General features: G+C 39.7%; 1 protein-coding gene across 1 annotated transcript; it reads left to right on the top strand.

Annotated features, from left to right (window-relative positions):
* The first annotated feature begins 602 nt into the window (after positions 1–602).
* ISOC1 (isochorismatase domain containing 1) lies at positions 603–20,602 on the top strand. Its single transcript, XM_010339118.3, has 5 exons — positions 603–1,004; positions 11,037–11,156; positions 11,263–11,466; positions 13,031–13,147; positions 19,372–20,602. The coding sequence occupies exons 1-5, from the start codon at positions 696–698 to the stop codon at positions 19,516–19,518; spliced, it is 897 nt and encodes a 298-aa protein (XP_010337420.2). The 5' UTR covers positions 603–695; the 3' UTR covers positions 19,519–20,602.
* The last annotated feature ends 6,539 nt before the right edge of the window (positions 20,603–27,141 follow it).

Here is a 27,141-nt window from a genome sequence, read left to right as displayed (position 1 = left end):
AGATGTTGTGTTCTATGGGACTGAAAGAAGACACAACTTGAAACTTGGGTGGCCCTCTAAAGAAGGATTAACTTCAGCTGCTCTTCCTAGGGTATCTATCGGACCGTCCCTTTGGTTGTAAGATACCACTGCCATCTCGAGGACTGCGTGCCTCTGCACAGAGCCAACAGGTCACTCGTCCTGGCGGTTCTGTGTACCCAACCACAGTCCTAGACTTCCGAGAACACTGCTCTTTCGAAGGCGAGCGAAGCCGGGAGGAGGGCCAGCGCTGGGGGAAAGGTGGCGCAAACCCTTGTGTGAGCTGCAGCACCGGGGAAAGAGCAAGTGAGCAGCCTAGGAGGGCCTCGGGTCTGCGAGACCACCGAGCGCCCCGCGGCAGTCAGAGCGGCGGCGGGAGGGGCGCGAGCGGGAGGCTGCGGCGGCGCGGCGGCCTGGGAGGCTGGAGGGGGCGGACCGGGCCGGCGGGCGCAGGCGCTCCCCGGCTGGCGCGCGCACCCCGGCCCCACCACCCCACCTTCCGCCGCGGCCCGCCCTCCGGGGCGGGGAGCAGAGCGCGCGAGCAGCGGCCGTCAGGACCCGCCCCTTCGCCTCCGCGAGCAGGCGGGCGGGCGGGCTGGCGGCGCCGGGAGGCGGGGCCGCGGCGGCCGGCTGGGTGCGCCTCGGCGGCCTCGGAGCTCGCAGACGCTCGGGGGAACATGGCGGCTGCGGAGCCGGCGGTCCTTGCGCTCCCCAGCAGCGGCGGTGTGGGCGCGGGGGCGCCGTCGGGCACGGTCCCGGTGCTCTTCTGTTTCTCAGTCTTCGCGCGACCCTCGTCGGTGCCGCACGGCGCGGGCTATGAGCTGCTCATCCAGAAGTTCCTCAGCCTGTACGGCGACCAGATCGACATGCACCGCAAATTCGTGGTGCAGCTCTTCGCCGAGGAGTGGGGTCAGTACGTGGACTTGCCCAAGGGCTTCGCGGTGAGCGAGCGCTGCAAGGTGCGCCTCGTGCCGCTGCAGATCCAGGTGGGTCCGCGCGCCTCCCGGTCCCCGAGTCGTTCCCGTGCTGTCCCTGTCCCCTTCCCTGTCCCCGCCTCCGTCGCGCTCCTCAGGTGCCCGGAGCCGCCCGGGCCCCGGGCCCTGCGCGACTGGCTGAGTCCGAAGGGCCGCGCTGCTTTCGCAAGTACCGGGGCTGGCTGGGGAATGCGCCTGTCCGAAGGTGATGGTCACCAGCTGTCCCCGGCGGGGGGTGTGGGCCTCGCAACTGGTTTCCGCGCCCGCGAACGCCCCCACGTGTGCTGTCCTCGGTCGTCCGCATCCGCTTTGTATGCCAGGAGCAGGTCCCCATCTCCTGCGTAACCAAAGGGCTGTGCTGTAGTAGCTGTTTTTATTTTGGGGCGATGGGTGATGCGGAATGAGGGGAAATGAGATTGTGGGAAGTATTGGTTTTAGGATTTGTTCCCAGAGTTGTGTTAACCACTTGCGGAAACGCAAGCTTTGGGAGTCAAACCCTTTTACCTTCCTCTTCCCAGCTTCTCAAGTCCTTGGGCTTAAGAGTTCCCTGATCTTAAGTGAAATAACCATTTGCTTAGCCTCCTCCTAGTAAAGTGTCCACTGATTTGATTACATCTTGTTGCTTGCATTGAAAAAGTCACTTGACTCCAGGATTGTAATTCTTAAATGCCGAACTTAAGCTAGACCTTGAGTTCCTGGTCCTGCTGGTTGAGAAAGTTGTTCTACCTGAGGATTACTTAACAGCATTTATTTATTTTAAGCCGTGCTCTCATGCTAGGCGGGTTGATATCCCGCCCTCTTTAGGATCAAGACTTTCTCTGGTGAATTTATATTTTGGAAAGGAAAGAACATAAGCTGTAATTTAGGTAGTACACTGTCAATATTGTTTCTTTAGCTGAGAAATTGTTAAGTCATTTTTTCAGAAGACCAAACTGAAATGTGGGATTCGGGGATAAAAGAGATTTTATTATTTAAGTGTCATTTTCTTTCTTTTTTAGTTTTTAGTTTTTATGGACACATACGAGTTGTACATATTTATAGGAGACGTGATATTTTGATTCAAGCATACAATGTAATGATTAAATCAGGTTAATTGGAATATCTATCACTTCAAACCTTTATCATTTATTTCTTTGTTCCAAATTCACTTTTGTAGTTATTTTGAAATATACAATAAATTATTAACCACAGTTACCCTCTTGTGCTACTGAACACTAGAGCTTACTCCTATTATCTAACTGTGTTTTTTGTACACATTAACAGTGCCGTTTTCTGAGGATTATTCCCTAGCTTTTTTCAGCTGTAGTCGGCAGCTGAATTGATGGTTTTCCTATCACCCCAACACCCGTGCCGGAAGTGTCCAAAGCAGGTACTTTAGCTTCAATAATGTTCTTGCATTCAGAGGACAAAGTCTGAGAGACTGCACTACCTACCACTGGAGAACCTGGAACTGAGTGCAGTGATCTAATACCCCAGAATCTGACCTGCTGTCCAGACAGAGAATTGTAGTTCTTAGGTGGTTAAGACTCCCATTTTTATGTCTACAAGCGTTTTCGTGTCTGACACCTCTCTGCAGCCGCCTTTGTCAGTCCATTTGGGTTCCTGCTGCCAGAATACCCAGATGTTGATGCACCTTTGACAAGTCCATTTATAAAGGCTAAAATCCAAATACTAGCTGCAGAGGTTTGGCACTGTACTTAGGATGCAGACTTCTTTATGAAGCATCTCCTGTTATGGCAGGGAGGGAGGCGGGGCTCTTGTCTAAAATAATGCTATTCTAAACTAGCCCCCAGGTCTGTAAGAGTACCCCCTCCAAGGCAGAATTTTTATATTTGAACATTTCAGGGCCTTGGTCTGACAACACTTTAATTAAACATTCTAGAAATTAATGAAATGTACCTGAAAGTACTTGCACATTCTCAAAAGGTGTTATATAATTCTGATCACCTGTGGCTTTTGAAATGTTTTGCTTCGGATAGGAGATTATGTATAGTTCATTTTTCTGTGATGTTTAAAATAACAATAGCATTACTCTATTTCATCTTTAAAAGAATAAATTTTTTCTGCCAATTAGTTCAATAATTGTTAAGCATCAGTTACATTTTTACATTTATATGTTTATATTTTTAACTCTTTAAAAATATTTTTTCTTCTCTATTATCTCATTTTAATAGTTGTAGTACTTTGGAATCTTCAGCCAGGTGCCTCTCCTAGCTTAGAGGTAGATAAAGGAAAGGGATATATATGTAGATACACACATATACCGTATATACCTTCTGATACCTCTTTATATATATATGAGAAGATATAAATATATATATATATACACACACACACACACAATACATATGCATATGTATATAATCTCAGAAGAGAAAGTCATGATATTTGTCATGACTACTGTACTACAGTCTTTGGAAGCTAACAGTATAATCCTAGAGACTTGGATGTTTTATGGCTCTAAGAGACCATAAGTTCATTGCGCAAACATGTGAGTGACAGCTTTAAGTGCTTGGCACGGTGAATGCAAACTTGGATTCAATTCTTGTTCCTTACCTAATAAGTGAACTTTCACTTTGAGCAAGTGCAGAAGAACGTAGGGAGGTAGAGGTGAGGAACTTGCTTCAGGTTATAAGGCAAGGCTCTGCATATTAGGCTCCTTCTGTGGAGGAGCTAGCCAGGCATATGCAGAGCATCACTTGCAGCTGACCACAGCACTCCTGCTTGCATGCTTTAATGAGAATTGAGCCGTCTGGAAAACAAGCCACAAACTTCAGCTCTTCTTTGTTCATTTGTCTTGTTCCTTGTTCTTTGGAATAAATGTCACTTAGGAAGACTCAAGGTGGCCCATCAGTGAGTCTATGTTACTGGGCATGGTAGGCCCCTTCCATGAGTCAAGGACAAAGAGCACAGGTTTGGCCACATGTAGTCTGTTGCATAAATAGCCATTTATTATTTCTCCACGCTTGGGCCCTGGACCCTCTGTGGCCCTGGCTCACATACTGCTAGTCTAGAATGTATTCTTCCTTTGCACCACGGTATGAGTTTCCTTCATGCTTGTACTGACTGCTGTGGCTGATGACCTTGTCAAACACAGTGGCTGCTTTTGCCACACTGCCCCCTTGCTTGTTAGTGGTTTTAATAAGAACTGATCCTTAAGACCCCCATTGCCATTATTAGGCTATGCTAAGTTTTTTGGTGACTTTTTTCTTAAATATTCTTTCAAAATGACAATGTCTGCTGATAGCTCAGGTAGCTAAAGGCATAGCTCATGTTTCATTCTTGGTTTGTATGTCTGCAGCTTTGTCAAATGCTTGAAATCTGATGGATTTTGAGACACAAGGGAAAGAATGTAAATGAGAGGATTAGATAGCGGAAATTTAGGTCGTTTTTATGACTTACAAGTTTTAATTTTTCAAGAGGTATTTTCCAAAGTTTAAAGGAAAGGAAACATTTAACTGTGGGAATTTATGGAAATGTAGGATCATGCCACCACCAGTGCATTTTCCAGCCTGTGACCAGGAAAGACAGAGCCCAGGGAGAAGATAAGAGGAAATGGACGTGTAAAAAGGATGCCAGTGAGGGGATTTTACTTCTCTACATAGCAGGAAAGGCTTTGGCAGCTTTGGCCAGAAGATGAGGGCTTTTCTGGGAAGGTTATTTTGACCTTTTCCCAAGATGTTTAACTGGCAAGGCATTGTGCTCCAGCTTTTATTTTCTTGGGAGTTTATTACTGTTATAATTATTTTAAACCGCGGCATGAACATTTTATAGCTAGAAGAGACTAACAAGTTCATGGTGGGAAGGAAGGGAAGGCAGGGGGAAAAAAACCTGGTCCGCCTTTGGCTTGATAGTTTGAAGGTAGTGATTTTTGATGACAGGACCTTCGCCTTAGGAGCATGGCAAGAGGAGTGGGTAAATGAGCTAATGCTCAGAGAGGAGACAGCTGGACCCTGAGGTTGTTGAATTGTCGCCACTCCATTGGTCAGATGTGACTGTGTTACTTTTAAAAAAAATAACATTCAGAATAATACTTAAAGCATTGTATACTTTTTTGCTCCTTGTGAATACATTAGAGCTACCTATAAATAAACTGTGTTTGAGGGTAGGAGCTATGATCTACATTTCATTTTTTTTTCCTTGCGTTTAGTTAACCAAGGGAATCCTAACATAGATTCAAACATCGCTGTGGTCCTGGGCTTGTCTAGCTTCACCTTCACTCCAATCTGAGGCACAGTCTTAAGAAATCATTCAGTCTTCAGCTCTGGGGTGGGTGGAGACAGCTGGCCTCCCTTGGGAATTTAGAAAACTCATACCTTAACTGGTAAGATAGGGTTGTCACCTTATGCCAGTGACATCAGTGCTCACAATAGATGCATATGTTGTAAAAATAAGAGCCAATAAGTATTATTTCGCAGCCTAAATTAAAAAGTCCCAGATCTGTTTTTCCACGAAGAAATCTCAACTTAGTGATTTGGTAAGGTCTTGGTAACATCTAGAAATCTACTTCATGAATGACTTTATTATTCACTTTCCTTCTGCATATTATGTTAACATAACAAGTTATGCAGTGTTAGTGTACCTACATACGTATTTGTAGATTTCTAAAGGGATCTTAATTGTAAATATTTCACCTCATTATAGAATAAGTTTTTTGACATATGCTGAGTTTTAGAGTGTAATGTTTTCATATACGAGGGACATTATAATAGCCTAATACATTTATTGATTGATTACATGAAGCCCATTTAATACTTGAAATAGCCCTGTGGTGTAGGTACTATTTTTCTTGCTGTGTAATAGATGAGGAAATTGTATTTAGAGATAAGTACCTAAGGTCATGTAATTCAAATTAGTGAAATTGAGATTTGGACTCAGATTCTAATGCCTACTGAGGCTTGTGCTGTAAAGGGAATATTTGTAACCTGGGGGAGTCACATCACAGACCTCTGTTGTAACTGAGTTGACACTGGAGCTGGGCCTTACTACAGCTGTGGTCATCAGATTTCCTTGGAAACACTTGGGAGTGAAATAATGATCCCTCAGGTCCCCTTCCAGACTCTCTCCCAAGCAGATCATGCCTATTTTGTGACTCTAACTTTAGACTACCAAATTTTTTAAGTAACACATTGACAGTTCTAAATTTTAATTATTCATAATCCCTAGAGTAATTTGCTATGGGGCTGGGTGATATGAAAAGTCTTTTGAGTGTGAAATCTAAGGTCAAATCCCAGCTATGACAGTTCTTAAGAAAGTGGACAAAATATTTATACTTGAATTTGATCTCTCAAACTCTTGCTTGAGGAAGCCATTGGCTGTGATCAACTTTTTATATTTAAATATATATATTTGTATATGTATCATGTACAAATGTGTGTGTAGGACTACGTGTAGGTATATAGATACATGAAGGTGTGAAGATACATATATTCATATGTGATTTCTTCATAGTCCTTAAATATGCATAGATCTGTAATTGCTGTGCTTTTACTCCTGGTGATATTCGGTCCAGTCAACTTTTAATTTGCTGAGACAGGGCTGCTGTTTTACAGTTGTAACATGTAAATGTTTGGCTACTGGCAATATTTTTAGTTATCTTAAAGATTTTGGTTTAAGAGAACTTTATGAGTCAAAGTAAGAAATTTCTGAAATGTTAGAGAGTTGTATGTTTTTAACAGCCTGTTGGAATTCATGTGGATTTGGGGTGGGGATTTGGGAGGATTGGATGGGCAGAGTTTTTCAGTTTGTTTTTGGTAGCCTCAAAACTTCCTTTCTGGTTTGTAAGGTATAGAGGTTATTCGTAAAGTAGCATCTTTTCCCCCAACTACCATAGCATAGGGAAGCCATTTTTAAAAATTAACTTTTTATTTTAGAATAGCTTTAGATTTATAATAAAGTTGCAGAGATAGTACAGAGAGTTTCTATATTCCTGTACCCAGATTCCCTGTTGTTTTTTTTTTTGTTTGTTTGTGAGACAGGGTCTTGCTCTGTTGCCCAGGCCGGAGTGGAGTGGTGCAGTTTTGGCTCACTGCAGCCTTGACCTTCCATTCTCAGAGGATCTTCTGACCTCAGCCTTCTGGGGAGCTAGGCAACCAAGTTTAGCTAATTTAAAAAATTTTATTTTGTATGTTGGGTGTGGAGGTTCACACCTATAATCCCAGCACTTTGGGAGGCCAAGATAGTCAGATCACTTGAGCCCAGGAGTTCAAGACCAGCCTGGGCAACATCACGAAACTCGTTTCTACTAACAGTACAAAAATTAGCTGGTGCAGTTGTGCATGCCTGTAATACTGGCTACTTGGGAGGCTGAGGCATGAGAATCACTTGTACTGGGAGGTGGAGGTTGCAGTGAGCCAAGGTGGCACCACTGTATTCCAGCCTGGGTGACAGAGTGAGACTCTGTCTCAAAAAAATACATGTTTTATAGAGACAAGGTTTAACTGTGTTGCCTAGGCTGCTCTTGTAATCCTAGGCTTAAGTGATCCTCCCACCTTGGCCTCCCGAAGTGCTGGGATTACTGACTGAGCCACCATGCCCAGCCAGATTCCCTAACATTAACATTTGATATTCCTGCAGTACATTTGTCACAACCAAAGAAACAACATTGGTACGTTACTGTTAACCACACTTTATTCAGATTTCACTAGCTTTTCCCTAATGTCCTTTTTCCGTTCCAGAATCCAAACTAAAATACTAATTACATTTAGTTGTCATGTCTCCTTCGGCTCCTCTAGTCTGTGACAGTTTCTCAGAATTTGCTTTTAATAACCTTGACAGTTTTGAGGAGCACTGGTCAGATATTTTGATAGAATGTCCCTCAATTTTGATTCATTTGATGTTATTTTCAATTGATGGACTGGGGTTGTGAAATTTCAAGAAGAAGCTCATGAGGGTCATTTTCATATCAAGTGTACATGTTATTAACATGATGTCATTAATTACATTAATCTTGATCACCTGGCTGAGACATAGTCGTCACGTCTCTCCATTGTAAAGTTACTCCTCCCCTCTGGACTCTACTCTTAAGAAGCAAAGTACTAAGTGCCGCCACGTTCAAGAGGATGTAAGGAGTTAAACATCTTACATAGATATGCTCCACATCCTATTCAAGAGGATATGGAGAATGTCTGTGAAAGGTAGGAATGTTTTTTATTCAGTAAATTGTAACCTGTACTCTGCTGTAAAAACATGCCTTGCCACCGTATTCTTTGTTTACTGAAAGTTTGTGGATGGTAAGTTCCTATACTAGAAAGGTTTTGTAGAGTGGTGAGGATTTTAGGGCTATATTTTTGACCTCCTCAATTTGTGTCTAATATGACACATCTGATGCGGTCCCCTGTCCAGAACTCATGGCTAAAATGAAGGGCAGGGAAACACCACGTAGCAAGAACTGGGGATCACAACTCTGGATATTTAGGGTTCCTGGGTAGGTAAGGATTTACTCCTTTAAATACCTCAATTTAAAAATATCTTGGCCATTTATATTTTATATTGTAGTCCTTCTGAAATATATGATTTAACAGTTTCTTAATGAGTGTGCTGGAATGATGTCTTCCTAATTTATAAGTTAGAACAGCTTTTTACTCCTCCACTGGAGGCCTAGACTGTAGCACTATTTGAGTTTTGATCTGTTTTTATCGTATTTTGAGTCTTTTCTCTGTCAGCTATTATTTCTTGCTGCTGTCAGTTTGCCTGCCTCCGGCAGTTTCCTTTCTGATTTGCTGTTTATAACCTTCTGTGAATTTAGAAACCATACCAACCAAACTTTTTAAGAATGTATACAGAGTTAGTCAATACAGTATAAGATAGGATCTGAGAGCTGGAATTCTAAGCAAGTGTAGGCTCTAAGCATGTTGGTCAATGGCCTCCACCATGTTTCGGCAACTGCCTGGGAATTTTATTTATCATACTTTTTTCTTTTTGGCTGGTTCTCACCTGTTGTGGAGATTGGCTTAGCTGCATTGTGGTTATTTCAGTAGGCCTGCTCCAGGCAAACTGCTTTATGTAGTGTGCCCTGAACACGTTGTGGATGCCTAGGAGTCCATGATTCAAATTTATAAAAATTTGAATAGCTAGTTGAAATAGCTGACAGAGAAAAGATTCAAAATACTACAAACTGCTTTATTTAGTGTGCTCTGAACACATTGTGAATGCGTAGGAGTCCATGATTCAAATTTATAAAAATGTAGATATTGAGCCTTTTGAGTCAGTATTTAATGTTTACAGAGAATTTAGCAATTGGTTTTTAAAATAGTATCCTAAGTGCACAAAAATTAGCCTTCCCAGCAATGCATTTATGTGTAAGATCCTAGTCACTACTTTTGAAAATGGCTAAAGTGGAGGCATAATACTTGCATTAAAAATTAAGTGAGGAAACAGCCAAAGCTAGACTATGTAATATGCTTAAGTATTAATACTTGCATTAAAAAATTAAGCAAGGAAATAGCCAAAGCTAGACTATATAATATGCTTGAGTATTTATTTTAATCACACTTTATTGGAAAAGTAGGAAAACCCTATATATGGGGTAAGAATTACAGATGGCTCTCATATTCTAACATGAATTTGGTATTGGATTGTGCATGGCTAATTAATAAACATCTATAGAGTCAGTACCAGAGGGAGATTAAAGTGCCAGGGTACCTCAGACCAGGACATAGGTAAAACAAAATGCTAACCAATTAGAACAGTTACATCATTAAGGATTAAAGATTTCTTAATGGTTAATTTAATTCATGTAGTAATTGGTTCCGAAGAGTCAACCACCTGCAGAGATACTAAGGAGAGTCCAAGGCTGTGCTTTTGGTGAAGACAAACCATGTAATCCAGACAAAGACTCCTCTAGAATATTATTTATAATTGTTATCTGTAGGTGGTTTTGGGGGAAGCAAAATAGGATAATTAGAGGGATGATTTAAGGAGAGGCTGGTAATGGTATTGATAATGGTTCATTCAGGACCAGAACACATTCTTTACAGAACTTCCTGCAACTTGCGAAAGAAAGAAAAGCACCTCAGACTTTTGAGACTCCAGTGAGAGTAAATTCTCATACTGAATGGTGATTTTTGCTTTTTGGTGGATCCATATTGGGCCTAAATTGTTATAGACCAACTGCAGCAATTAATATGAGGCTCGGTAATCTAATACCCACTTTCCGTCTTAATGCATTAACTTTCCTTATTGCAATAACTATAGTTTAAAAATGGAGATGTCAGATACAGGTCTCTTCCTTGTGAAGTAAAGGACAGTTCGTTTAACAGCAGTGATGTGCTTGATAACATTTCCTTGCATTTTGTTTTAACTCTAAAAGTTATTCTTGAGAATAGCATTTTCATATTTCTATATCAATGACAGCAGTAATTCTGGATCTGCTTCTATCTGTTTTTTGTTTTAACTTTTATATTCCTGACACGGATATTTTAAGTTTTACTTTTTATGCTTATAAGCAGCACCATCATCAGATCTTTTTCTATTGTAACACTTTTTCTGATTTTGAAGAAACATTTTTACATAACATTCAGGAAATGTATTTAAATAACATTAGAAAAATATAGGAAAGGTTAAAAAAAAAAAGAAATTACCAACATCCCTAATTATATAACCACTTAATATTGTAATGTACTATACTTCTACTTTTACTCATATTTTTACATTATTAAAATACTATTGAACTGCACTTTTTAAAAATTAACATTATGTGTCTTTTTCCTTGAATTGTATGAATTCTTTAAAAACATATATACATATGTTTTTTAATTGGCTAAAAAATGTTTTGTCATGTGAAAGTGTTAAAATGTGTTCTACCATTTCTGTATCGTTGGTCCTTGGTTCATTTCTAATTTCCACTATTCAAAGCAATTCAGAGAACATCTTTTTGGGTATTTTTTTTTTTCTATAATTCAGATACTTTTTTTGAATAATAGCTGTAGAAATTGACTTACTGGGTCAAACAATAGGACCATTTTTCTTCCTTTAGTGACCTCCACTGAAAATAAATGTCATTGTATAACAAGGGCTAAATCATTCTTTTTCTTTTTTCCTCAGCTCACTACTCTGGGAAATCTTACACCTTCAAGCACTGTGTTTTTCTGCTGTGATATGCAAGAAAGGTTCAGACCAGCCATCAAGTATTTTGGGGATATTATTAGTGTGGGACAAAGATTGGTATGCTTGTTTATTTATTTGTTCTTATTGGCTGAATCATGATATACACTCATATACACACATATGTATATGGCTAATTGTTTTTGTGTTTGGTTATTTTTTTCAGTTGCAAGGGGCCCGGATTTTAGGAATTCCAGTTATTGTAACAGAGCAGTACCCTAAAGGTCTTGGGAGCACTGTTCAAGAAATCGATTTAACAGGTGTAAAACTAGTACTTCCAAAGACCAAATTTTCAATGGTATTACCAGAAGTAGAAGCAGCATTAGCAGAGATTCCCGGAGTCAGGAGTGTTGTATTATTTGGAGTAGAAGTAAGTACCTGTTACTATGTTTTAAGCACAATATTGTTTATAGAAGACTCAGTATTTGTAAAATGTAATTTCGTATATTGTATGCCATGTAGACAATAATAATGAGGACAAATAGCCACCATGTGTTATGTTCAGTATTTGCATTGCACTGATCTGAACATGTTATAGCTGTTTATTTATTAAGTCGCCCATAGCCACGTAAGAGCTAAATACTCAATAGTCTCCCCATATTAAAGAGGAAACTAAAATACCGAGATGTTGTATAATTGACTTGAATGTATATGGGCTGGTCGATTCTTGGTCCTGTACTTTTAACTACTACGTTTGGAACGTATTTTCACCAAAGGCATTATTTTAATTTATGTCTTGTAGGATTTCAGTTAGGTCATAGTTTTGTGCTAGAAAAACCTTGGAGGTTATGTAGTTCATTGTCTTTCAAATTATGTATGTATCTTTTTACAGGGGAAACATAAAAATGAATTCCTATTGCTGATTTCAATTGATTTATTCCTTGCTTTTAAACAACCATTAAACTAAAATATTAAAAATTAGGAAAATAACACTAAAAACAATGAAATAAAAATATTAATGCGATTAAGACAATTTGAAGTTAAGTTTCATAGTAGTAGGTTTTAATAGTAGAAAGCTATTTCGTCAAGTTTAGATGTATGTTCAATATTTCTGTATTTTGAGACAGTAGAGAAGAAGCCTGTTTTATATAAATATGTTGTACTAAGTGTTGTTGCTGGCTTTGCCCTTTTTTTTTTTTTTTTGCTTGTTCATCATCATTAGACCTTATGCTCAATCACAATTATCTTTGAGTAGTCCTTCAAATGCTAATTTTAATGAAGTGTCATTTGATAATTTTCCACAACTCTCGTCATGTGAAGATAAAGTTGACATTGTGGCATCATTGAAATGTACTTTCATTGGTTGTAATGTATGATTCAGTTATTGTTGAAGCCTGTTTTCACTCTATAGTATCTGTTAATGAATTATCACAAGTTAGTACTTACAGAGATGGAATCTGTATAATACATTTGCTGATGATATGAACTGGGTATTTTTTTGCCTGCATGAGTTATTTTTAACTTGGCCTACCTTTACTGCAGAGTGCCTTGTAATGACTCAGTTTTCCCGCTAACTTCTCAGTCTCCAAGACTGCAGATTCATTCTTCATGTTGGGAACTTAGGGTGAATGAAGAAATAAACTCAAAAGTGGCACAGGAACTGAGTGCTAATAATCAGCTATGTGAAGGTCATCCAGATCACATGGAGCAAAATCCGTAACAAATTCTTGCAGAACTCTAAGCCTATGTTTAAGGTTCTTAGTATTAGAAACGTTGGTCTAATTTAGTTCCTGATTTTACAAATGAATAAACCAAAGCCAGAGATACTGTTTTATGCTCCAGATTATGTAGTTAATTAGAAGCAAAACTAGATTTAGAACAATGTCCTTAGATGATTTATAGTGCTCTTTCTACATTGTCATGTTGTTGCACATTTGTAAACTCCTTTCAGTTTGCCACGTTATTACATACGAGTTTTTTGACTTTCCTGCTAGACCCATGTGTGCATCCAGCAAACTGCCCTGGAGCTAGTTGGCCGAGGAGTTGAGGTTCATATTGTTGCTGATGCCACCTCATCAAGAAGCATGATGGACAGGATGTTTGCCCTCGAGGTAATTGTACTGCTTGGAAATAGATCATTTGTCAGGTTTTCCAAATAAATTAGAAGAATGCTGGATATTTAACAGTAATAAAAGGTTTACCGCCTAAATTTGAGTTTTGTCTGGCAACATCAGCCTGCTTGATTTCAACTGTGCACTGACTGACCCTTAAGGCCTCACCACCATATCCCATTTTATGTCTCATCTCCTCCTTAGATCTAGGTTTCTTACGTTGTCACAAACTCCTTTATATCTTTCGTCATATTTTTGCCCTAGTTTTATACATAAACTAGGAGATATTCCAAGAAGCCTAACCTAAACTTTTTAAAGGTTTGCAAAGTAAAAATAGCTCAGTGGGGTTCAACTCATCTAGCCAAAAGCTACAGCAGAGCAGGCCTAACCTGGTTTAACATTAGGTAGTGAGCCTTCTGTATCCGCAGGTTCCATGTCTGTGGATTCAACCAACCTCAGATAGAAAATATCGGAAATAAAAAGCAATAAAAACTAACATCACAGCAATAAAAATAAATAGAATAGTAGTGCAGAGTAACATCTATTTACATAGCACTTACATTGTGTTGGGTATTATAAGTAATACAGAGATAATGTATACAGGATGTGCATAGGTTGTATACAAATACTATGCTATTTTATATCAGGGACTTGAGCATTCATGGATTTTGGTATGGGGTCGGGTGGCATCCAGGAACCAGTTCCTCATGGATACCAAGAGATGACTGTTAGATTTCCTCAGACTTGAATTTCTTGGACTAGGAGGTGTATCATTGACTGTGGACACCACTCACATACAGTGCTTCATGGCACTCTGGCATTAGAGTGTCACCATGTCCCATAGACTCTGGGAGTGTGTAATTCTCTGTCAGCATTGCCCAACAGTAGTATATCAAGCATTTTCTTTTACAAGACTTTTAAAAGACTTGCCACATAATCTTGGGAAACATTCACTCCATATTGTGGTTTGATCTCTCTCATATTTAATTCTAATTTTGTAATAATTTTAGAGCAATGTGCATGTGGATTTAATTGCTGAGTTCTTTAACTGTTTATTAAGAATGGGAAATACAGGGGTTTGGTTTTTTGAGGCCCTCCTGTGTTCCCTGCACAGTCTGGCCTGTGGACTGCCTTGTGTGTAGGCAAGTAGGAATGCTAACTCATGCCTTTAGCCTAGCGTGTACGCCAGGGTGGTAAGATAGAGCAAATGAGAAAGGGGAGGAGCTTGTCAGAGGAAAGAAGGGAGGAGTACAGGGCCACAGGGTGGTGGGGAGCAGGCGGGTAGATGGCCACAGCAGTTGCTTTAGGGTCCTTATTACTATTCCTGAAGCAGAATCCTATATTGAGATTACAAACAGAAATTATATGGAAATTATTTATTTTGTTTAGCTGTTTTCAAATTCATTCGACTATTAGAATCTTTGGTAGTTAAGTACTATAAGTGTTGCTTCTTTCAATCTCAACAAAGACCTTTAGTCATATCCTTTCTTTTTTTTGAGACAGAGTCTTGCTCTGTCACCCAGGCTAGAGTGCGGTGGTGCCATCTTGGCTTACTGCAACCTCTGCCTCTAGGTTCAAGCAATTCTCCCTGCCTCAACCTCTGAGTAGACGGGATTACAGGTGCCCACCACCATGCCAATTTTTATATTTTTAGCAGAGATGGGGTTTTGCCATGTTGGCCAGCTTGGTCTCAAACTCCTGACCTCAGGTGATCCACCCACCTCTGCCTCCCAAAGTGCTCGGATTACAGGCATGAACCACCACTCCTGGCCAGACCTTTAATCTGTTCTTATAGTCATGAGTTAATCAACTCCTACTTTTCAAGTTTTCCTAGTAACCTGGGTTTAAACACTTTAATGTCAGGTCTTCACCACATCAACAAGCAGCTCTTTTATCCACTGTGGATAACCCTTTCTTGTAATGCCGAAGTCCAGAACTCGGGAAGTAAAAAATGAAAAACACAAAACAAACTTCCTTGCTTATTAAAAAAATACTTTTTTCAAGCATTTTTCCCGTACATTAATATTTTGTTAGATATGTCTTTGTTACGGCAACTCATGTAAAATTTTGATTGACAATTCTGTCTTTGCACAAGACTGAGATTGAAAACGTAATTCTCATCTGAACCATTCTTTGAGAGGCAGTCTGCAATCTCTTGGATTAGGAATCCACACAATGTGGCGATAATGTGGGTTTGAATGCAGGTTCTGGTGTTTTATAAATTTGTATCCTTGAACAAATTGTGTAGTCTCTATGCCTCAGATTTCTCATTGGTGAAATGGAAATGCTAATAGCAACAAGATCACAGGATTTTTGTGAGAACAGAGTGATAATATATTGATAGCAGTTAGGACAGTGCATGACACAGTAGATACTCAGATGTTAGCTGCTGCTTTTTTTGTTACTGATTGTTGTCTTCATGAGGTTAGTCACCAGAGATGTCTAAGCACATAACCTTTTAGCCTCAAAAGGGACTACTCCTGGAATGTTCTGAGAAGGGAGAGAAAGAATCTGTTGTCTGGGGTGGATTTGGAAGGGCCTGGAGCACCAGCATTGCCTGGGGTTAAAGTGTTGAGGTTGAAAGGGGAAAACCGATCATAGATAAGTCAGGTGGTGATAGGGGAGACCTGCCATATTATAGATTTTTTTCTCTTAGTCTTGATTTGATATGGAGGTCATTTACGTTGTCCTTAAATTTGAGGAGGTAGGGGGAATGTTACGGGTTCTTTGTTTCCTTAACTGTGAAAGTTAAAATACCATTGCGGTCCTTGCCTCTTCCTCTCTGTTTCTTTAGAACATAACTACTTAAGATAATTCCCAAGACTATCTATATTGCCTGTTGAGATTATTATAAGATTCATAGTTTGCATTATTGAAATTTCACTGTACCAGGGTCTGTGGCATGTGCTTTCTTCAATAAATGTTTTCTGGGTTATTTGTCGTCTGAAAGACCTGACTCCTTTCAATTAACAATTGTAGAGTGCATGAAGAATAAGAGAATAAAATTCTCTATTGAAATTGATGTCCTTGTACATCTGGGGAGTTTTAGTGTTACTTGGAAATCGAATGGGTTAAGTCTTTTTCCCCCTCTGCGGCTTTCATGACTTAGTGCACGTGCATTTTTTAGGTTTGTGGGTCAGAACAACCTTTCTTTTCCTTTGGCCTAGTTGTATTAGTTTTGCAAGTGTAAGGGGAGAACTTCAGAAGTCTCCTGCACATATACTTGTGTGCATTAAATGGCTAGAGTTTTAATTGCCCTTTTTAAGCCAGGACAGAAAGTGGGCTTGGGACCCACTTTGTCAGGATGGTGGGCAGGAACCTGCCAGGTAGGTCTGGAAAGCCACTGCTGTTCTCTCTCTGCTCAGGCACCTTTCTGGTTGGGAAAGGGCAGGCACTGGGGAACAGCTAAGAGCCAGATTGAAAAACTGCATTTGCTAAGCTACAACTTCCCCTAACATAGGTTCCTGGCTAGATTATTTTAAAACTTAGTCAGTATTGGCCACATCTCAATCTAGAAGCAAAGTAATAGTGTATAGGTGTCACTTCCCTAAAATGTGTTTCTGTGATGTTTACTTTTCACTCTGCCCCTGCCATGGTGACCTGACGCTCAGCATCACTGAGGCTTGTTAGGCTATAATGGACCAGGCTCAGGTCAGCCGAGTATTAGGGAAGGCTGGGCATTGTAGACAGGCTTCTTCCAGGGTCACCAGCTTCCTTCCTTAGCCTGGGAACAGATTTCTCTCCTTCCTGACTCACTAAAGAACTAGGAAGATGATTGAGAACCTTCATTGGCACATTGGAGTACGCAGTGTAAAGCCCTCTCTCAGACACTGAAAGCCTGCGATTTAGTCCTTGATTCAGACTGAATCATTGCAAGTCAGCTGATTCCACAGTGAGCAGTAGGGAAGGCAGGGCTGGGCAGGGCAAGCAGCTGGTGATGGGGAGAGCTGGATATGAAACACTAGATATTCAGTGTTGTTTTCACACAACTGCACTGTAGCTAGTCCTATTTATTATCTGCCTTTCTGTCTGAAGCAAGCACACGATCTTTTCATGTTTTTGAATGTTTTCGATGTGACTAATCAGCTGACTGTAAAGCAAGGAGGAGGAAATTAGGGCTTCCAGAAGTCTTGAAAAAATCCTCAGAAATAACTCATATGTGTCTAAGCCAACAGCCTTACCCCAGGCCCTCAACCCCCATATATACCTGCCGTTGTTTTAATTCCTGCAGAGTTCCGGCTAGCTGCTCTGTACCCTTTCCTGTACTGGTCGTTGAGGTCCAAGCTTGCTTTCTGACAAGTAGGTTATGGCTTATATGCTATTCTACCTTGTTAGGGATACAAATAAAGAGCTACCAGTGGAAAGGTTCAGTCTGCTGATGTGTAGCCACTGAAGGAAGACTTTGACTTATACTCTGCAAGTGCTTCCTGGGTTTTTTCCTCTGACTTGCCTAGAAACTGTTTCTAACTACTTTGTCTTCCATGCTTTTTACGTGTATGCTTTGTGTGGTAACAGTTTGCATGTTTTCCCCCCTTTCTGATAAGGAATCCAGAGAATGAATCTGTGCTATAGAATTCTTGTGTTTTTCTCCTTTCTTCCCTCTACCCTTCCCCCTGACTTTTTGTTCTTTGCTCTCCTCTTTCCCTTCCCTCCCTTTTTCTTGTCATTTTTCTCTCTCTTTTCCTCCTTGAGTTTCTGTCCTTAGTATTATGATTCCACTGGGGCAGTTTGGCAAGGACATTCTTTGACCTGTCAATGAAACTTCACAACCTTGAATTTTCCATTCTTGTTTAGTGATACTACAGTGTTTATGATGGCAGTAGCAGTGGTGGTTCCCTTATCATCCAGGGAGTACATGCTTAAACTTTACACTCATAATTGTTTCTTTTACCACCCATAATTTCTAGATAAAAGAACTCTTAATTATGGAAAGTACTCACATGCTTAAGTCAGATGCTTTGGTGCAGTAAAAAGAAATTAAGAACCATCATTTGAATTATTATAGTACTTTTAATCCAATTAAACAATTTTATGAAATTGGATAATTGATTACTAATGAAATGTCCTAGACAGCTATAATTATATCAATAGCACAGCTAATGGAGCTTTAGGAATATTACACCCCCCTCTATTTTTAAAACATAAATAGCTACAGAATATCAGGAATGCCAGGCATAAGTATTAATATGCATCATGATCTTATATATTATATCAATTAACCTGCAGAGGGGGAAAAGTAGACAGAGGCACCGTTTAAAAAATCTCAATAGTAGAATTAGAAATAAAAGTTTAATAAATTTAGAAGTCACATGTATATTTATTGCAGCACTATTCACAATAGCAAAGACTTGGAACCAACCCAAATGCCCATCAGTAACAGACTGGATAAGGAAAATATGCCACATACACACTTTGGAATACTATGCAGCCATAAAAAAGAATGAGTTCATGTTCTTTGCAGGAATATGAATGAAGCTGGAAAGCATCATTCTCAGCAAACTAACACAGGAACAGCAAACCAAACACTGTGTGTTCTCATTAATAAGTGGGAGTTGAGCAAGGAGAACACATGGACACAAGGAGGGGAACATCACACAACCGGCTTGTCGGGGTGTGGGGCTAGGGGAGGAATAGCATCAGGAGAAATACCTAATGTAGATGACAGGGTGATGAATGCAGCAAACCACCATGGAATGTGCATACCTATGTAACAAACTTGCATATTCTGCACCTGTATCCCAGATCTTAAATAATAATAATAATAATAAAAAGCAGTCACAAGCAGGCCTCATTTGAGTCAATGAATGAGTAAGAGATGAAGCACAAACCTGCCAGGAACATTTGGGAAATAGTAGCCATTAAATGTCCAAATGTTTAATGATGGTCGTATAGTTTCCAACCATTCCTTTTCTCTCTGTAATCTCATGTTTTATAGTCATTAGTCTTGATGATCCCTGTTTTGGGCACATATATGACATAAAATTGGCTACCTGTTCACTTTTACTTGTTCCTAGTTCACTTTACTTATATTAAGAATAATCATACTGATTTTGTGGAATGGCTGGTCTTAAAATCCATCCCCATTGTTGAATTTGATGGTATGGCTGGGAACCATGGTTTCAGTAGAGGACACTAATGATTGTATCCCAGAATAGTCTTACTCTTTTAAAATAGTGTTCATTCTCATGCTTATTTCTTGATTTGCCTGTATCTTTTTGTTAAAGCGTCTAGCTCGAACCGGGATCATAGTGACCACAAGTGAGGCTGTTCTGCTTCAGCTGGTAGCTGATAAGGACCATCCAAAATTCAAGGAAATTCAGAATCTAATCAAGGCGAGTGCTCCAGAATCGGGTCTGCTTTCCAAAGTATAGGACATCTGAAGAACTGGTGTGCAATACACTGGTGAAAGACAGTCAGGGGAAGGACTGTAAGCCCACACAAGCTCTTCTTATCTCTACTAGAATTAAAATGTTAAGTCAAAAACGGCTCCTTTTTGCGCCTCTTAGTGAAACTTAACCAGCTAGACCATTTGGGTACCAGCATTTAGTTACAAATGTCAAAGGCTGCAGGTGCTGCTTACCTTCCTGTTTTGTTTATGTGCTTTTATTTATTAAAACAATTACAGTGAAGGTGCCTGTTTTGTCTATACTGTGTACTCTGATCGTATCTTTCCAAAGTGCACGCTCTTGTGAAGTTTTCTTAAATTGTGCACTTTAAAGAAAACAAAGTACCAATAATGATTTGACTTTTATATTACTGTAAGATGTTGTAATGTTAATGTGGATGTAGTGCTTTTACTTTCCAGATTGATTGGAATAAGATTATTGTATAGAATTTTACACACAGGACTCTGGATCATGTTACCCACTCCCCTCACAATGTTGTCCACTTACTGAGTGAGTTGCATTGATCTAGCCATACCAAATAATGCTGAATAATTACATATCTTTCTTGATTATACTGATTTTTAATTTTGGTCACTGTTACTAATTCTCTGTTAATGTTCTCTCTTTTAACTCTATCTTTTACCAAGAAAAGCCCATTGGATTATTGTTTATTTTAATTTTGTAAACAGATGGGATTGGGATTGAAAGGTTTGCAATATTACATTATTGGTGAAGGGCTGTTTTAACATCTTTGAAGTATGACTTTAGCTGAATATCTTTACAACCATCTTGAATACATCTTCTAACATCTACAAGATTTAGCAAAAAGATAAAGCCTGGGTAGAATATCATTTTAAAATATTCATGTTCTATATTTTCTCCACCTGCTCTCCAAATATTAATAATACAAAAGGTATCAGTAATGATTTAATAGTATTAATTTTGTGGTCATTGTTACTCTTCGATAAATTTATTTTCATTAAATACTTATTAGAAGGTTTTGAAATGTTTTTCAAATATGTGAAATGTGGAACATTGCTGTCTTTTATATTAAAGTAATTAAAGAAAATGTATTGTGATTGAAATTATTTTGTCCTCCACAAGATGGCTCTATGAGTATTCTTCCAGGGATTCTAATATTTATTTAAGGTAATAAAGTCTTGACATTTATAATCTTTCAACTCACGGGAGTTTTCAAAGTAGGAAAATCCTTTGTAGGTAGGGGCAGATGGATTTTACTGAAGGGTGAAAGGCCTTCTTCATTCTTCAAGAGCAGATATTTTTATTTTTCCTATTGTCACTGGTAACAAATAGCAACCTGGTGTGTTTAAATATTTTTTTCAACCATTTGTCTGTCAAAAAAGAAGAGTCAAATATTTCTTACCTTTAAAAATAGTTTTTATTAAATTTAACCTAGTGCTTCTCAAACTTGAATATGAATGCAAATTATTTGAGGATCTTGGTAAAATACTGATGCTCACTCAGTAGGTCTGCTGTGCAGCCGGAGGTGACATCTCACATTTTAAGAAAGTGAGCAGTTTCTACCAGTGCTGTTCAGAGGGGACCATATTTGAAATAGTGAGAATTTAACTCACAAACTGTTTTCCTCCACTGCACCCAAACCTTTAAGGGCTCAGTGAATACCAGCACAGTGAAGCCTGTTCACAGGTGAAACCAATTCTGTGACCCCAGGTTAGTTTCTCCTGGCTTCCATAACAGACTATTATACCACAAACAGTATTGTAAAACAACCCAAGTGTATTCTTGCAGTTCTGTAAGTTAGAATTCTGAAATGAGTTACTGGGCTAAGATCAAGATATCAGTAGGGCTGTGTTCTCTTCTGGAGGCTGCAGGGAAGAAGATGTTTCCTTGCTCCTCTATGCTTCTAGCATTCACCCACATTTTTTTGGCTTTTGTGGTCACATTTTTACCTCTTCTAAGGCAACAAAGGTCTATCTGGTTCTTCTTATGTCACATCTGTCTGACTTAAGAGCTCATGTGATTTAAGGTCAGCTAATCAGAACCTTACTCCATCTGCAACCTAGGTTTTCTTTTGCTGTGTAACAAAATATTCACAGGTTCCAGGGATTACAACATTAACATCTTTGGTTGCCACTCTGTAACACATGCACCACCACGGGATTTAGTATTTTATTTCATTTTGCCATTTGTCATATTTCCATCTTTCCCCTTATGATACAAGCTCTCTGAAAGCAGAGATTGTGCATTATATATAGTCATTCTGGAAACATTTTGAAAACCCACTAAGTTCCAAACATTGTGCTTTGTGCGGAGGATGAAAAGATGCCCCCAGGAAACTTAAGATGTGGCACAAAATCAGATACAATTCTCAGTAAATGTGAACTGAATTAAATTATACCAAAGGTCCAGGAATGTCAATATAATACTAAAGTTCAGAATAGTATAATTGTGAATTCTGCCTTCTCTCTTTTTTTGTACATCATGCCAAGCAGGTCACTGACAAGCCTTTATTATTACAAGAAAACCGAATTGATTTTCATACATTAGGCCTTGAAATTGGAAGCATCTGTAACTTTGCAGGATAATGAAATTCTTTCAACTGATGTAAATAGAGAACTTGACTACATAAGCAAAAGAGTAGTGCAGTGCGTTGAATTACAAGGGTATGGGGGCACGCACAAGAGGATTCACTTACTGAAATGCTAAAACATCTGTAGACACTTACTCTAAAATTAAAATTGATAACTTATTCCAACCAGGAAACGAAATACTCTGTTATATGCATTAACGTTTCTCTAGGTGGAATATTTTCCCTCTCTAAAAATTGATGTTTGTGTAAATGTGACTTTAGAGCTGGGTGAAACTGTAAAGATCGTGGTCTCAAAGATCCATTTTAGCTCCCAAATTATAAGATGATTTTATTTTACAGACACAGCTAGTGAGGCACAGAGAAAAATGACTTCTCCGAAGGCACACAGCAGGATGAGAACTGAAGTTATTTCTGTCCTATACTTTCTTACATTAAGTGATAATGCTAAGGTTTATTGAAGAAAAGAGAGAAGAACAATAAATATAAGGAAAAGAGTATGCATTTTACAGTTTCTGTAACAATAGTTTTGGCTGGCAAAGCTAATGGGATATACTCTTACTGCTACTAACTCCCTGGCTATAACTTTCAGTCTAGTCTTATTTCTTCCTTGATGATTTTCTCTAAGGTACATTTCCTAATTTCCTCCATGGAGCATTCTTTCACCATTTAAACTTTGATTTAAACTTTTAAAAATTATTAGGCTACCATAATGAGATTTATCAGTTACCTAGATATAATTGAACTGGATTTTTTAAATAGGTGGAATTAGTTTTTAGAATTCTTACGTCATGTTGCTTTCATCTTTTAAGTTGTTCCTAAATTTTACTTATTCTACCTGAGCAGCAGACCATCTTATCAAGAAAACTTATTTTTGGAAGACAGGCTACTTGAAATATGGTAAGAGAGTACTTCTTAAATGTTCTTACGCATACACACACACACACACACACACACACACACACATACACACAGACAAAACTGAGATGATGGATATGTTAATTAACTTTGCCGTGGCAATTATTTTACAATGTAACGTATATCAAAATAGCACACACCATAAACATTTGCAGTGTTTGTCAATTAGATCTCAATAATCCTGGGGAAAAAATTCAGCATTGCATTTATATACTTAAAAATTTTTGACTTGCAGTATGTAAATAACCTGTTAAATCCTGTTGAAGAGATTATAATCTTGATTTGCTTGCTGTAGCAAACAATTCTGAAATGAACCCTAAGAGTCCCACTGCTGTTATACACACACCTCCTCCCAATTATGCAATCAAATGCTAATCTAGGTACCTAGGTAACAGGTGTGAAGAGTTTTGCTAAGGTAGTTAAGGTCTCAAAGCAGTTTACCTTAAAACAGGGAGACTAGCTTGCTGGTCCGGAGCTAATCAGGCGAGCCTTTAAAAGGGACTGGGCTCCAGCTGGCAAAAGAGATTCTAAGAGTGAGAGGTCTCCGGCAGGAGCGAGAGTCTTCCTTGCTGACTTTGAAGATGTAGGAGACTACATCACCTTTGCCAGCAAGGAAGCAGGGACCTAAGTTGTACAACCACCATCACTTATTTCAGCAAAAACTTGGAGGAGCTTGAAAAGAGATTCTTCCCTAGAGCTGCCAGATAAAAATGAAGTCTGGCCGACTTGACTTCCGCCTTGTAAGACCGTGAGCAAAGAATCGCCATGTTGTGCCTGTACTTCTGACCTACAGAACCATGAGGTAATGAATTTATGTTTTAAGCTGGTAAATTTAGTGGTAATTTGCTACGCAGCAATAAAAAATGAATGCTTTTGTATTTGGCTTTTTAAAAAAGTAATAATTTTTACTTGGAGAGAGCTGTCTTACCAAACACACGACTTCAGGTGGATATTACTAGGTTCATGTAGTGTTTGTAATAAAGTTAGCTTTTTTCCCCAATTAAATGAAAGCATTGTTTTTCAAATGAAATAGTCCTTGCTAGAAAACTGGGTTTGTTCAGTCATTGTCTTAAAATTTTAATAGCATAACAGGCAAGGGTGTTTTAAGAAAAGATTCTGGAACTGTATTGTAAAAAGAGTTTTCCACCCCTTCCCTTCCCTCACCTACCTCCTTTTCTTTTTCCCTGGAAGAAATCTCTCTAATAGCCTTTTTGTTCTCCTCTGCCAACTGCCTCCATAACTGGATAATATGCTTATAAAAGGCGTTATTTAAACTTTCAGGTAATGTCTACTAGTTGTTTCCCCTGGAAGATGAGGATTTTCGCTTCCTTAACGTTACATCCTACCTCCACGTTGCTTCTCCCTGTTTCGTCATTCATGCAGTGTAGTTATATTTTCAGTTGTACTGACTTTCTCTGTTATTTGGCAGTATCTACTTGTCTTTCTTGTCCTGGACATGGACATCTTTGTGGACTGTTAATCTGCCTTCGGCAGATGATAACTGAGATCTAAAGATTCGGGTCCCGAGGCAGGCTCCATGTCACTGGTTTCCTGGCATGGGCTCCCCTCTCCAGCATCCTTAAAAGCCCTAGATTCAGAGTCAGAGAAATGTCACAGCATAGGTGATAACTGCAGAACAGGAAACAGCAGAAACCTCCTTCCCTAAAGAGAAGGATAATTAGGCCAGGTGTGGTAGCTCACGCTGGTTAATCCCAGTACTTTGGGAAGTTGAGGCAGGTAGATCATCTGAGGTCGGGAATTTGCCACCAGCTTGACCAACATGGGGAAACCTCGTCTCTACTAAAAATACAAAAATTAGCTGGCATGGTGGCAGGTACCTGTAATCCCAGCTACTTGGGATGCTGACAGTCGCTTGAACCCAGGAGGCTTAAGTTGCAGCGAGCTGAGACTGTACCATTGCACACAAAGAGTGAAACTCTGTCTGAAGGGGAAAAAAAAACAAAAAGAATTTGTATCTGAGGTGTGTAAAATCAAATGTCTGTATTAACTGAACTCTAGCCCTGTGTTTCTACTGATAGTGGAAAACATAGCTAAACATAATCACTGCAAGATTTTTTTCAGTTTCTTTTGGGGTAAATAGCTCTGTTCTTCAGAGGTTTATTTGCTGACTGCCTTTGGTCTTTGGCTTTTCTCCAAATGTCCAGTCGCCATAGATTTCTGGTCAAAGACCCTGTCATACTGCTGGAACTATGTATTCCCCTTGGCTCCCCAGTTTCATATTTTTACAGCTCACTCCGCCTTTTCTTCACCACAGAATTTCTCTAGGGTCTCTCACCTTTTCTCAGCCTTATTCAAACTTCAGAGCTTGAGAAGATTTGGGATTATCTCCCGAACCATCCTGGAGCTGAGAGGGGAGAATTGTAAAGAAGGAGGCTGTGGGCTCTGTGCCAGGTCATCCCCTCTAAGGGGCTTTAATGAGAATTGAAGTATGAATCAGCTGTTAAGCTTCTGTACATTATTAGTTGTTTTCTCTTGCTTTCTTTTCCCAGTTTTCATTAGAAACTGTATCAGTCAGGGTTCAATAAGAGAAACAGACCAGTAGGAGATTTATATTAAGGAATTTATTGCAAGGGATATGTTTATCCAATTTTGACAGCTGTCTAGGCAAGTCTAGATTTGTAGGGCAGGTCATCAGGAAGGGCAGGATAGAACTCTGCGGTAGAAGCTGACGCTGCAGTCTGTAGGTGGAACTTCCAGGAAACCTCAGTTCTGCCCTAAAGGGGTCACAGAATTGGTTTCACCTGTGAAAAGGCTTCACCGGTGCTGGTATTTTGCTGAGCCCTGAAAGATTTGGGTGCAGTGAAGGGAAACAGTTGTGAGTGAAATTCTTGTTATTTCAAATATGGTCCTTTCCGAGCAGCACTGGTGGAAACTGCCCACTTTTTTGAAATGCGAGATGTCACCTCAGGCTGCACAACAGACCTACTGAGTCAGCATCAGCATTTTAATAAGATCCTCAAATAATTTGCTTCTAACTGACTAAATGATGCCTTCCTACCAAGTTTGTCAAGGATAATCGCCGTTACTTAAAGATCATGAACTTCAGTCACATCCACAAAATACCCTCACAATAACACCTAGACTAGTGTTTGGATAGCTGAGAACTTAGAGCCCTGCCAAGTTGACACATAAAGCTGACCATCGAATGAATTATTATTCAGTAGAAATCTCTGCCTGAGAGATTAGAGTAAGATAATGCCTTCATCCATCCAAACTGCTGTAACAAATTACCATGAACTAGGCAGCTTATAAACAACAGAAATTTATTTCTTGCAGCTCTGAAAGCTGGGAAATCTGAGATCCATGTGCTGGCAGATTGTGTCTGGTGAGGGCTCGAGTTCTGGCTCACAGGGCCTTCTTGCCTTGTCCTCACATGGTGCAAGGGGGCAAAGCAGCTCTCTGGAGTCTTTATCATGAGGATGCTAATCCCATTCATGTTCTGCCCTCATGATCTAACCACCCCCTAAAGGCCACCCATGTCCTTATACCATCGCATTAGTATATGAATTCAAGAGGAATTTGGGTGGGGGAAAGGAGGCACAAATATTCAGACCACAGCAACCATTTTGACAGAAAAACTTAGCTTCTATTCCTGTGTCTAACAAGTCATTTTCTACTGTGTGAATCTCAGCTAGCTGTGACTATGGTGACTATGGGAGTACGGGGGCAAAGAAACCATGCGAGCTCCAGGCCCTGTCTTCTGGGTAGACTCCTGGAACCCTGAGCTACCATGTAAGAAGTTCCAGCTCCCCTGCAGAAGAAACCATGTCTAGCATCTTCCCAGTTGCTTCCCTGCATAGTTTTTGTTCCCAAAATAATAACCTTTCTTGTTTACAGTATTTGTTGCCTTCTGACGATGACAGACATTAGGCCATCTGTCTGTCCTCGCCTACCTGCCTGACCAATTCTGTTATCTATTGCTGTGGAGCAGATTATCGTGAATCCTAGTAGCCTAAAACAAGAACTTAGAGAACATGATTTTGTGAGTCAGGAACTGGGTTAGAGCTTTCTTTCTGATTCTTCTACCCTCCAACATTTTATTGACTTCAGTAACTTGAGCTGTTCAGCTGATAGTTGGGCAGGTCTAGAGGGTCAAAGCT

This window comes from Saimiri boliviensis, chromosome 1 (genome assembly GCF_048565385.1).
Source record: "Saimiri boliviensis isolate mSaiBol1 chromosome 1, mSaiBol1.pri, whole genome shotgun sequence".
In the NCBI taxonomy this organism is placed as follows: Eukaryota; Metazoa; Chordata; class Mammalia; order Primates; family Cebidae; genus Saimiri; species Saimiri boliviensis.
This window is presented reverse-complemented; position numbering and strand designations above follow the sequence as displayed.